This window comes from Macaca fascicularis, chromosome 8 (genome assembly GCF_037993035.2).
Source record: "Macaca fascicularis isolate 582-1 chromosome 8, T2T-MFA8v1.1".
NCBI classification, from domain to species: domain Eukaryota; kingdom Metazoa; phylum Chordata; class Mammalia; order Primates; family Cercopithecidae; genus Macaca; species Macaca fascicularis.
The window spans coordinates 9362501-9376229 of record NC_088382.1 but is presented as its reverse complement, the minus strand read 5'-3'; the positions used below and the strand labels follow the sequence as shown (position 1 = coordinate 9376229).

General features: G+C 54.7%; 1 protein-coding gene across 3 annotated transcripts in view; it reads left to right on the top strand.

Annotated features, from left to right (window-relative positions):
* The window catches only part of BLK (BLK proto-oncogene, Src family tyrosine kinase), a 75278-nt gene that overhangs the window by 53736 nt on the left and 7813 nt on the right, over nt 1-13729 (top strand). For all 3 annotated transcript variants that reach the window (XM_005562580.5, XM_045397850.3, XM_073999958.1), the window contains exons 4-10: nt 1789-1882; nt 2762-2860; nt 3893-3996; nt 8577-8723; nt 9154-9306; nt 10423-10602; nt 11761-11837. In XM_005562580.5, coding sequence (XP_005562637.2) covers nt 1789-1882; nt 2762-2860; nt 3893-3996; nt 8577-8723; nt 9154-9306; nt 10423-10602; nt 11761-11837 — 854 coding nt within the window. The remainder of the gene's footprint in view (nt 1-1788; nt 1883-2761; nt 2861-3892; nt 3997-8576; nt 8724-9153; nt 9307-10422; nt 10603-11760; nt 11838-13729) is intronic.

The following is a 13729-nucleotide window of genomic DNA, read 5'->3' as shown; positions in this document are numbered from 1 at the left end:
AGAGAGGTCCCAGCTCTGTGCGCCTTGCGGGGGTCTCTTCAGGAACTAAGAACAAGTTTCTTTAGTATGCCTGAGCCTGGGGGGGACTTTGAAAAAATGGAAGACTTTACAAACTGTAAACAAGAACAAGAACAAGAGTGCCAGGGAAGACACACAGCATCATCAAACCCAAGCGTTCAAAGATTCTAACTCCCAAATGCAAAGGGTTGGGCCAGTGGCCCCAGGCCCTCGCCTCCAGCCCCAGTCTGCCCCTGTGGAGGGCACCTTCTTGTTTCCCGCTCCAAGCCACTTCGAGAGTCCCGCCGCTGACCACCTAACCACCCACGCCCCCTCCCTGATCCCCAGACTCCACTTTATTTTTATTTTTATTTTTTTGAGACAGAGTCTCGCTCTTGTCACCCAGGCTGGAGTGCAGTGACCCGATCTCGGCTCACTACAACCTCCACCTCCCGGGTTCAAGTGATTCTCCTGCCTCAGCTCCTGAGTAGCTGGGATTACAGGTGCACACAACCACACTGGGCTAATTTTTATATTTTTAGTAGAGAGGGGGTTTCACCATGTTGGCCAGATGGGTCTCTGCCTCGGCCTTCCAAAGTGCTGGGATTACAGGCATGAACCACTATGCCTGGCCCCCAGACTTCACTTCTGCTCCGGTGGGCTGACCTGCTGGGTACCACAGGGAATGAGCTTGGCCTTTCTGGGCCAGAGGCTCCACCGCTGGGGACTCCCAAGAGGGTGGCCTCATTCAAAGTGACTTCGCGCAGCCTCCTCATCATCCACATCCACACAGCGTGGGGAAAGGCTGCCTCGGCCAGCCCGGGCCCCACCCACTAACCTGCTCACGCCATGAGCACTGGACATTCAGCACACAGAGCCCAACTCTGTCCCGGGAATGGCGAAGGGGTGACAACAGGTAGATGCGACCCCTTCCCTGGAAAAGCTCAGAATCTGTCACACTTGTGAGCAGAATTCGAATCTTAAAACTTCAGGGAACCACTGTCACCTATTCTGACCCCCTCTTTCCTGCTAAGAAGAGGTGACCGGCCCAAGGTCACACCACTCAGCTCAGTGACAGAGCGGAGCCACCTCACCCGGGGAAGCTAAGCGCTCTCCAGGTGACCTTCACCAGGTGGGTCCTGTGGCTCCCAGGGCTGTGCAGAGAGCCCTCGTCACAGCAGCGCTCATTTGAAGACGGTGCTCCAAGCTCCCGAGCCCTCTTCCTGCCTTCCGTCCAGGGCCCACAAGCAAGGCGGGGGGCCCGGCAGGGTCACTGGCAGCCACAGATAGTGTGGCAGGGGCTCTGGGCACAGACAGTGGAGAGGCCAGGGCTCCAGCTGCCACGTGGCAAGACCACTCCTTTTGGGGATAGAGGCAGGCGGGGGCAGAGGAGGAAAAGGACAAGAGGAGGCTCAAGGGCCTCCGAGACCAGTTGTAGAAAAAGAAGATGAGCGACTCCCAGCACTAGGTCCCAATGTGGGCCTGAGGCCACCAGCAGCCCGGCAGTGGCTGCCTCCCTGTGGCTGACCTCTAGCCATCAGCTTCCTCACACACACCCTGTCCAGGACATAGGGCTTCTTAGTGGGTCCAGAAAGGAGGACAGGATGGGCTCTGGGGGACAGCCCATCCCTGGTGGGGTCACAGGGCCAGGGGCGGGGTCTGTGCTGATAAGAACATCATTTCCAGCATGGGCAAGCAGAAGCCTGTTCTCCTCGGTAGCCGGGCTCACCCCAGTCCCACCTTCCTGCTCGTGGGCCCGAGTGGTAGTGGTCTCTCCCTTGTTCCTTTCAGACGAGCATTTCGTGGTAGCCCTGTATGACTACGCTGCCAGGAATGACCGGGACCTGCAGATGCTGAAGGGGGAGAAGCTACAAGTCCTGAAGGGGTGAGGTTCCAGGACGCCATCCCCTGTCCCTGCAGGACCCCCCCCCCCACACACACATCTCTCCCTTCTCTGCCCACCACATCCTCCATGGCTGACCCCGGAAGTCTTCTCCATTGCTCCGCCCCCAGCCCTGGACCCTTTTGTCTTCCTCTCCAGAGTCTTTCTGGTGAAGTGGTTTCCATTCACAACCTCCTGCTCATCCTTCAAAGCCCACTTCCATGCCACCACCTCCATGCAGCCCTTCTGACTCCTTTGAGCATGCGGACCTTGTCCTTTATGCAGGCTGGTCTGGCTGTTCCGTGACAGCCTTGCATTTAAGTCAGTTGTGTCCATATTTGTCTCCTTCTCAAGACGGGAGCCCACATGGATTACACACACCAGTCCCACTTTAGCTCATTTCCCGTGTCCTTCTCAGAAACTCCTTCTAGGTCAGCTCTCTCTCAGCGGCCAGGCTTGTCCTGTGGAGCACTGAGGGTCTGATTTGGTTCTTGAAGTTCTGCAATGGCCTTGAACCAAGCTCACAAAAGTCCTGACTACTGATCCTATACAGGCCACCCAACCGTGTTTTTCTAAAGCTTGTCCCCAGTCACTCACCAAGCTCTGAACACGTCCCATTCATCAAGAGGAAGGCTGTTGGCTGGAGCCCTGTGCCCCGTTGGGCTGGTCAGGCTGTGTAGATTAGCTCTTCCCCCTAGAACTTGCCCAGATAGCCACCGTACCACTGAGCAGTGGACACAAGTCCCTTCCTGCCTGCCGTGCTGTCTACCTCTGTGGATTCTCTGCCCTCCAGGGAGAGATGGCTTTGAGGAGGCCTGGGAGCTGCCCAGAGACGGGCCCACAGGGGCCATGATCACATCTCTGTTTCCCCTGTCCCGTTAGAACTGGAGACTGGTGGTTGGCCAAGTCGCTCGTCACAGGAAGAGAAGGCTACGTGCCCAGCAACTTTGTGGCCCGAGTGGAGAGCCTGGAAGTGGAAAGGTAGGTGGGCATGGGAACCCCCTTGAGCCAAGGTGCAGTCACTGTTTCTGCTCCCTGGGCTGCTAGGCAGGGCAGGGCCAAAATGGGACTGACCAGGGAGCCTGCAGGCACCGGCAAAGAGGGGACAGGAAATGAGCTCTGCTGGGAAAGGTCTCTCTGCCGGCTCCAGACACATTCAGACTGCTGTGTGACACTGAGCAAGCCACTCTTCCCAGCTAAACAAAAGCATTCCTTCTCCTGGCTTCCCTGGATGGAACCGTCCCCAGTGTCTGATGGCCTCGAAGGCTAATGGGGAGGCACCATGACCAGCAAGGACTCCCCTATAGCCTCCATAGGCAGGACTCAGAGCTCAACCCTCGGGGACTCCTAGGAGGGTGGCCTTGTTCAGAACTGACTAACATGAAAGCAAGATCCCAACCTTCTAATCCCCCAGCGCCCTCATCCCCCATGTCCCCATGGCACTGGAAACATCGGTCTCGGCCAGCCAGAGCCCCCACGAATCTGCTCACAGGGACTCGCTCTACCGGAGGACTGAGGCCCAGCAATGAGTCTTCTGTGGGCCCTGCGTCTTTCCCCGGAACAGTGTGGGGAACCGTGGGGCTCTCCGCACACAGCAACCACATACTGAAGGGAGCATCCTGGGGTCCCTGCTCAGAGAGTCTTAGCAGTTTGCCTAATTCAGATCTCAGACCACAAGGAGGCAGGCGCGTGCCTGAGATACGCAGCTGTGCTTTGGGGAGAGTGATCAGGTGCATTTTTCCAAAGCAAAATTAACAAAGGTCACCCAACTAGTGTTCTTGTTTCATTCTAGGAAAACAGTGAGTTCAGGGCTGACAGGAAGCGGGACGGAAAGGGCAGGGGGTCAGAGGGCGCTGACTCCATCATGGTGTGAGGAGCAGAGCTCTGGGCCGACTGGGAGCAGAAATGCTAGATTTTATTTCTTGGGGACAGGCAGCGCAGGAGGGAGGCTCAGTGGGGATACTCCGAGGAGCAGGGTCCCTCTGAGGTTCACCTATTCCTGCCGTTTTCCAGGTGGTTCTTTAGATCACTGAGCCGGAAGGAGGCCGAGAGGCAGCTTCTGGCTCCAATCAACAAGACCGGCTCCTTTCTTATCAGAGAGAGTGAAACCAACAAAGGTAGGCGTGGTGGCCTTGCCTGCCTTCCCTGCCCAGTGCGTCCTGGGAAGCCCCCTCCAGAGGCCTGGCCCTGGAGTGAGAGGGGAAGGGGTGACTTCCGGGAGAACCAGCAGCTTCTGGACCTGTGTCCCTCCCAGTCCAGGCCCTGCCCAGGAGTTGACGTGGAGGCTGTCCACACAAACAGTCCTCCCTGTCTAGACTGGAAACCACCTGGGCACAGGAAGCTGGGTGGACAGGGTGGTCCCACATCAGACTGGCCCTGCTACCCAGTCAGCAGTAACACCGAGGCCAGTGGGGGCCAGGGAAGGGGGAACCCTGAGCCCTCAACCACCAACCTCTTTGGAATCAAGGATTGCGGGGGAGCTCAAAGAATCCTTCAAGATCATCTCAGCCAGAGGCTGCAGGTAGCACACGCGAGGAAGTGGCCTGTGCCCTGATGTAAAGGAAGGGGGTGTGATTGTGGGGAGCCCATGCTAGTCTAGACACTCATGAGATCAAATCCACTGACTGAGCAAAACATCGCTGCCATCACCCTCAGGGGTCTTCTCTCTTTCTCTGTCATTTGGCTTTCTTTCCTTCTTAATTTTTTTTTTTTTGGTGTAAAATATAAAACACATATAAAGCTTGCATGAAGTATGAGTGTGTAATTCTAAATTATACAGGGTAATCATAAACAAATCCCTGTGTAATCACAGCCCAGAGATAGAGCATCCCAGACCACCAGGAACCTCCTCACCCCCCCTACTTGGGCTCCTTCCTGAGTCAACCCCCACCCCCAAGAGCTACCTGCTGTCCTGACTTGGGTCAAAATCCTTCCTTGCTTTTTCTCTATGGTTTTGCCACCATGTCTTGTCTGTTTTTCAGCTTTATGCAGATAGAATCACTGTTTTTGTTTCTGTGTGTCTTGCTCCTGTCACTCAGCAGTGTTTGTGAGATTCTGTGTTAGTTTCCTGGGCTGCCTTAACAACGTGGCACAGACTGGGTTGCTCCAGCACAGAAGTTTATTATCTCACAGCTCTGGAGGCTGGAAGTCCAAGACCAAGGTGTCAGCAGCACTGGCTCCTCCCAAGAGCTCTCTCCTTGGCTTGCTAACGGCAGTCTTCTCCGTGTCCTCATGTGGCCATCCCTCCACGCATGTCTGTGTCCTAATCTCTTCCTATTAGGACACCTGTCATATTGGATCAGGGCCCACCCATATGACCTCATTTTAACTTAATCACCCCTTTAAAGGCTCTGTCTCCACATAAGGTCACTTTCTCAGCACTGAGGGTTAGGACTGTAACATAGGAATTGGGAGTGCACGCGATTTAGCCCGTAACAGATTCATTCATGTGATTGAGGATGGTAAGACTGTTCATGTTGATTGCTATACAGAATCCTGGGTGTGACCGTTCCAGAGTCAAGCGAGCCATTCGTATGCTGTGGGCATTGGGTTGTTTCCAGTTTGGGGCTGTTAATGCATGTGCTGCACCGAACCCTATTATGGTCCCTGGTGCTCACTGGCCACTAGCTTTTCATCTGTAAGATACTAATCCATTTGACAGATGAGGAAAGGGAGCCCCTAGAACAGGAAGTGACTTGCTGGAGGCTAACAGTAAGCATCAGAGCCCAAAGCACCAGTGACCACGTCATCTCAGAGGGGCTGAGAGGATTCCCAAGCTCTACAATGTGGCAAGCTAGGGTGACCCAGGGACTTCCCACACAGTATGAAGAATGCTTTGCTTATCAGGAAGCTGTCCACAGGGACCGGCTACAGCCTTGTGGCCAATTTTAACTGGAGAGGAGATAGTGACAGTGACATCAGAGGAGGAAAGGGAGAGAGAGTGGCTGGAATATGAGTCTGGTTCCCTGTGGTTGGGACGATGAGGATGGACAGAGGTGTCACCTGGTGGGAGCACCCTTGGGCCGTCCATTGGTTCCATCTGTGGCTCAAGAACAGCAGCCAGAGAGTGGAAACCCAGAGTATGAAAAGCTGTCATAGCACCCTGTGACTCTCTGGGGATATCATGAGGCCTTGTTGCCCTACAGAAGGGCAGGACCAGGTTGGGGAACAGGAGGGGTGCATGGGAAAGCTGGGGTGCTCTGTGCAGGATTTCTTGGAATGTGCCAATGAATGCATATATAGACATATACATACACATAGATATATCCATTTTATATTTATATGCATATTGGCTATTGTCACATTTCCATTTTTGTGGCAGAGCACCTCTGTACAAGAAACAATTTGGGAATCACTGGAGATGACATAAATGTTTTATTGTTGTTCCAGGACATTTCAAACATATACAGAAGTAGAGAAAATAGTTAGGTGGAACCCCTGGTACCCAACAGCCAGCTTTAACAATTATCAACCGAGCCAGTCTTGTTTCTTCTGTATCCCCCACTCCGCCCCTACTCTTTCAAAGCAAATCCCAAACATCATGTCATGTCACCCTGGAAATGCTATTTCAACCATTGCCTATTGCTAAGGTGAAAGCCCGCCCGCCCCCCACCCAATCTGCTATAGAGGAAGAAGGGGTTCTCTGTGAGTCTGGCATCTTTTCCTGTCCATGTCCACCCCAGGAAGCCAGTCCAAACTGGGAAGTGGCCAGAGGGGACCAGGGCTGCAGGACTGTTCAACCATCCTCACCCCAGCACACGTACATACACATGCACTCATTCACACACATGCACATACGCATAAATGCACATATATACACACGTGCATGCACAGGCAAGTGTGCACACATATACACATGCACACATGTGCACATATGCACACATGCACCCATATACACACATCCACACCTGCACATATGCACACACACATGCACACATACACGCACACATGAGACATGCACACATGTATACATGTGCACATATGCACAGATGTAATGCACACGTGTGCAACACATGTACACACCTTACACATATGTATGCACACACACACAACTCCAAAGCAGGACCCCTCTGCTTCTGGGAGCCACAGCAGTGAATGCAAGACAGGGATGGAAGCAGGGGAGTGAGTTCTACCCCTTGTGGCCTCCGGGGTGTCCCTGAGCCTCTCAAGCCTCAGTTTATTGGTGTCTGTGTGAGGATGGACTAGTTTCACAGCTCAAAGGCAGGCAGTCCTTCAGTGCTGAGAAATCTTAACCTCAGAACCAGGCCTTGCCTGCCCAGGGCAGTCCAGACATACCACAGAGGCAGGGGATCCAAGTTTTGTGAAACTGAAGCTGATGGGATCTGAGGTCCTCTTTACGAAGGATACCAAATTGTCAGAAGCCATCAGGGACCGGGTCTTAGAGCAGCCCAGGCAAGTGAGGGGCCCTAAGGCACCAGCTTGGGCAGCGTCACTGCGTGGAGAGCGGGCTCCTGGTCTCATCGCCCGAGGCACCTGACACAAGGGCAGCCTACAAAATGGAGAGAAAAGCCCTTGATGAATGAACTCCCTAAGGCCAGGCTCGGGTTCCTTAGAGACTGGGGGCACAGCTGCACCCCGGCAGGGTCGGGGAGACGGTTTGCAAGGTCTGGGCTTAGGCTGGGGTGGGCATGTAGCAGGGCTGCTGTAACAGCAAGGCGCGCTGGCGTACGCCTCTGGGCGTCCTTTTGCGAGTAGGTGATGAGAGACGCACATTGGCTGAGGGAAACTGGAGGGTAGAAGGGGGTTGAGGCGGGGGAATGGACAGGAGAGGAAAGAGCTTTAAGTCAAACACGCGGAAAACCAAGCGTGCACACCGAGCTCGAGGGGTCCGTGCCTGACCCCTGGCGGGGAGTCGTGGTACTGCTCGTGGTAGGCGCCCACTCGGGGAACCGGGAGCCCCCCAGCCTGCCGCGAACTCTCTGGGCCCCAGCGTCCCCATCTCCCAAATAATGGGTAGGGGGCGGGGTGAGGTCATGGTACCCAGGTAGCTGGACAGATGCATTTTATAAAAAACATCAAGTTCATGGAAAAACGTTTCCTACCTGGAAACTCTTACCTCCTAAATTGTCCTTAACCCTTGACATCTGCTACCACTTGCCTGCAGGAAAACATTAACCTAGAAGATAAAATAATAGGTGTATGTAACACGCAGCAAATGAATTTGAACAGAGCCCCTGGGAATAGCTTATTACACTCTCCGCCATGGACATGGGTACTTGCAGCTGTGATTGGCTATCTGCTTGTAGGAGTAAGGATACCCTCTTTAGCCAGAAAATACAAGCGCGTAGTCCCTCCAGTGAGCCTAGATTTTTCAATAGTCCATGACAAAGGGTCCCCGAGTGACCAGGTGTCCAAGTGGGGACCCACATGATTGCTGAGAAACTGTCCTACCTGCCGCAGGGCTCTGTGATTCCCCAGCTGAGTTTTGGGGGACAGTGAGGGGATGTCAAGGTCAGAGTCAGATGGAACTTACAGAGGAGGCTTCCAAAAGGGTGGAGGTGGAGATGCAGGGAAAGGGAACTTGTGGAGGGAGTGGTGACAATGAAGAACAGAATTGGGGAACTTTTTCAAAGCTTAAAAATGAGGCCCAAATCCCAGTCCCGTTTTTTTTTTTTTTTTTTTTTTTTTTTGTCTTTGTGCCTTACTTCTCTTGTGTGTGTCTCCATGAACCCTCCAGGTGCCTTCTCCCTGTCTGTGAAGGACGTCACCACCCAGGGGGAGCTGATCAAGCACTATAAGATCCGCTCCCTGGACGAAGGGGGTTACTACATCTCCCCCCGGATCACCTTCCCCTCGCTCCAGGCCCTGGTGCAGCACTATTCTAGTAAGAGGGGAGCGTGCAATGGGGGCAGGGACTTGTACCAAGAGCTCCTGTATCTCTTGCTAAGATTTCCAATTGCGTGAGTCATTGGTGCCACCTTGGGGGATGGAAAGATTGTCCCAAAGTTAGACCTAAGGAGGTAGCAACTCTGAGCACCGTGAACTGGTGGCCGTAATTCCCTCTCCTGGCTCAGCAGGGAATCCCTTAGAGAGTAGCAAGCATGTTCAGTCTGAGAGTGAGCAGGTGGATTTTAGAGGTAGCATGCCCTGCTTTATGCAGACAGAGAGAAAGAATTGAGTGTGTGTGCATGTGCAGGCGTGTGCACACACCCATGGCTGGGGAGGGAGGGGCCCAGCTAGGAATGATACAGCTCCCAAGGCAGAGCCCGGCTGCTCTGGTAACCCCCAGCCCTGTCTTTTCTTCCCTAATGCAGAGAAGGGGGATGGTCTATGCCAGAGGCTGACCCTGCCCTGTGTGAGCCTGGCCCCACAGAACCCCTGGGCCCAGGATGAATGGGAAATCCCCCGGCAGTCTCTCAGGCTGGTCAGGAAACTCGGGTCTGGACAATTTGGCGAAGTCTGGATGGGTGAGTGTGCTCTCCCCCCGTTCCACCCACGCCGCATCCTGAGTCCAGGTGCAGTATTTTCATAGCATGTCATCCCTCCTCCGGAAGTCTTGAGAGGGAGCGAGGACAGAGGCGAGGATGCCCGTTTTACAGAGGAGGCAGTGGAGGTACAGAGCCGCGTTGTAACAGCTGGGGTGGCTTATCGCGGTAGTAGAGCAGGAACATAATTCAGCTCACCAAGCCCCCAAGTCGCTCCCTCCTTCGTTCTCTCTCTGAAGCTGGCTTTGCCATTGAGCTGCAGTGGCGCACTGACTCCCCTTAGCTTTCCATCACCCAGATGGAAACAGGAGGTTAAATGTGATGAGCCATGACATTCCAGAGCCTGAGTGCACACCGAAGGCAGCCGTGGGGCTTTGGCCGGGTCACTGACGCTCCAGGCCCGGTGTCCTCACATTTCCATCACTGCTGACACCTGTCCCCCACCCTGACCACCAGGATATAAAACTCGTGTTCCATTTTATCCCTGGACTGCTCCATGAGTCCTCCCTTACCTGGGGCTGATGCCTTGTGCCTTTGGCAGGAGCTGCACCCAGGTCCCTGCCAAGGCCCAGGTCCTCTAGAAACACGAGTAGAGTTGTCTTTCGCCCTTCAGGGGACTTCATGGGGTGCAGGGAGAGTGTGGAAATACAGGTAGTTTAAGGAGTGGGACAGGACCACCATGGGGCTCCAGAAGGAGGGAAGGAGGCCCCCACACCTTGTCCTCCTGCCCTATGTACCCCAGTGGCGTGCTTATTTCCACCAAGGAGCCATTGTGTGATAGAAGAGATTCATTATGTAGGGGAGGGGTGGGGGAAGGAGGCAGGTTCCATGCAGGAAGGGACACAGGCCCTGGGTGTGGTGCAAATAGGTGAAATGCCCCCAAGACAGGGTACATTCCTCCACTGCCTGAGGCCCCGTATAGAAGGGGCCTGGGACACAAGGTAAACCCCACACAACCATGGCCTCCAGAGCTGCACGTTCCAGCTCTGGCACCTGGAATAGCATGGCACCTGGGCACTTACCCTGATTTTGGTTAAAGGATCACCTCCGAGCGAGCTCTCTGCCTTCTGAGTGGCTTCTTCACTCCCCTGGGCTCAGGTTACTACAAAAACAACATGAAGGTGGCCATTAAGACGCTGAAGGAGGGAACCATGTCTCCAGAAGCCTTTCTGGGCGAGGCCAACGTGATGAAGGCCCTGCAGCATGAGCGGCTGGTCCGACTCTACGCCGTGGTCACCAAGGAGCCCATCTACATTGTCACCGAGTACATGGCCAGAGGTGGTGTCCCCCGCAGAGCTGCATCCTCAGAGTGAGGCGGGAGGGATGGACTTAGCAGGAGGAGGAGGGTCCGCTGTGGTGGGCTCATCAGGCCAGGGGGTCCTGCAGATCTAGGGTATGGCACAGTGTGGGGGCAGGGAGGGACAGAGGAGAGGGAGGGAGGGGCAGGCACGGAGGGAGGGTGAAGTGGTTCTGACAGAGCCATGTTCTCAGCCCAGGAGCAGTTCAGACAGCATTTCTGGAGTGGTCCTTCTGTGCCTAGCACTTTTTGATGCCTGCTGGGAGGGGCTGAGCATTGCAAAGTCAAACGAGCACCTGGCCAGACGTACAGGGATGGTACTAGATCCAGGTCTCCTGCTTCCTGGTCATGCAACCATTTACAACTGTGTGAATATTTTACAAGGATGGCCAGAGAGGTTGGGCTTGATGGCCTCCAAGGTCCATGGCATGGCCAAGTTCTTATGGGGCAGTAGGTCTGGAATCGGGCCTCAGCCTTTGACCTTCTCACCCCTCCTATGACCCTGACGGCACACTGCTCCTGTAGGATCCTAACATGCCCATGTTGATACAGCTCCCTAACAACCGTCACCAAGGGGGCCCTGGTCGGAGGCTGTGCTGGGGGCGCCTCTAGCCTGCCCCTAGGTCAAGCATCCATCCCTCTCAGCTTTCCGATTCCAGGGGGAGCTGCATTTGTCCCCTGCACCAAACCTGGGGGACAGTTCTCTTTATTCTGGTGCTTTCTTGCTGATGCCTGGTCCTCAGAGGCAGAGGGTGTCTGCCAACGGGGATCAAGGGAGCGAGGCTGACATGGGGGAAAAGACAAGGGGCATGAACCTTCGAGTCAGAACTGGGATTCCATTCCCAGCTTCCAGCTGGGTGACTTCAGACAGGTCCCTGCACCTGGCTGAAACCTAACTTCTGGGCAACTGCTGGCATATTGGCTGCTCCCGGGGTGCTGAGGCAGCATTTTGTAAAGTGGAAGGCACTCGGCAGCAGTAGGTAGATCCTTCCTGATGCACCGAGAGATCTGAGGGCACAAACTCCCACTTCCCACCCCCAGTGGGGAGCCGCTCACACCAGGGAGAGTTGGAGAGTGACCCAGCACCACCAGGGCTGGGCCACTTTGCAGAAGGGCACTTGCAACTTCTCTTTTCTTAGGATGCCTGCTGGATTTCCTGAAGACGGATGAAGGCAGCAGATTGTCACTCCCAAGGCTGATTGACATGTCGGCCCAGGTTGGTGAAGTACCAGGTGCAGAAGAGGGGTGGCATGTGTCACCTGCTGCCCACAATGGCCGCTCGTGCCTTACCACCCCAACCGCTCTTCAGCCAGCAGGAGAAGTCAGGGGGCACGGAAGGCCAATTTCCTCTAGGCAGACATCCCCAAGGTCACCCACTGCACTTGGATTTGCAAACCCTGGCCACTGGGCCTCCTGCCTCACGCAGCTGTGAGGGAGCCTAGGGAACGGAGCCTTAGACCCAGGCAGCTGTGTTGGAACCAAGCTGTTCTGTTCCAAAGGAGGAGAGGGTGAATGGATGTCATGGGAAACACAGAGTGAGCGAGAGTTTCCTTGAACCCAGCAGGCAAGTGTGTTCTGTTGTGACCTCGTCTCTTCCTTAGACGGTGCCCACAGACATCTCCTGTAGGACATCCCATACCAGGGCCCCTCAGCCTTTGCACAGCCCTGGCATTGAGCCCACGCTGATGGGCAGGCCTGAGCTACACACAGGTGCCAGGGACATGACTTCTCTGAGCCCTGGAGAACAGCCCCGCTTTCTGCCACCAGGGAATTGAGAGTGCTGGACCTCCTTGGCTACCCTGGACTGGTCCTCAGTGTCCCTCACATTCACATGCAGAAGCTTCCAGACTCCGTGAGGTAAAGAGCAGAGTGGAGACGAGGGTTTTAGCCAAGAGCTCTAGCTGGCAGGAAGCACATCTGGTGGCCCGGTTAAAACTGGAACTCTCAGCAGAAAAGTTTCGGTCTGTGGTCAGCCTGTGAGGCACACACGTGTGTGCACACATACACACGCCACCGAGAGGAAACCCTCCCACACACCGCCCACATCAGCCCTCCCCCCTCGCCCAGCCTTACCCAGTAGCACCGCTGCAGGAACTGATGCCGCAACACCTTTTTCCACTGAGGTGGGCAGACAGCCATGTGGGCAGGCTGGTTTTGGAAAATGGGTGCTGGTAACCGGCTTCAAACCCCAGGGCAGCGATAAGCCCTGCCTACTGCTGCTTCTTGCTTTCCCCTTCCGTCTCTCACCCTCCGCTGTCTGTTACTCAATCCTCACTACACCCCCTTGGAAAATCTTGTGTGATACAGGGGCAAAGGATGTGTAAAGCCATCTTGGTTTAATACCTGGATGTAGCCACAGAGCTGGGGGTGAGGAGCCAGAAAATCGGAACCTCCCAGAAGGGCAACCTCTAACCACACGCTGACCATGCCAACAGCTCTGCAGGCACACACGTACACAAACACACGCTCTCACACACACACACTCACACACAAACACACGCTCACACACACACACACAAACACGCTCACACACACTCACACACAAACACACGCTCACACACACACTCACACACAAACACACGCTCACACACACTCACAAACACACGCTCACACACACTCACACACATGCTCACACACTCACACACACACGCTCACACACACGCTCACACACAAACACACACACACACACACTCTCACACACAAACACACGCTCAACACACTCTCACACACAAACACACGCTCACACACACTCACACACAAACACGCTCACACACTCACACACAAACACACGCTCACACACACACACACAGACTCAGACACACACACACAAACACACGCTCACACACACACGCTCACACACACAAACACACGCTCACACACACACACAAACACACGCTCACACACACACACAGACTCACACACACACACACAAACACACCCTCACACACACACAAACACGCTCACACACACACACACGCTCACACACACAGACACACACACACACAAACACAGACTCACACACACACACACTCACACACAGACTCACACACACAGTCTCACACACACAGACACACATACTCACACACAAACACACGCTCACACACACAC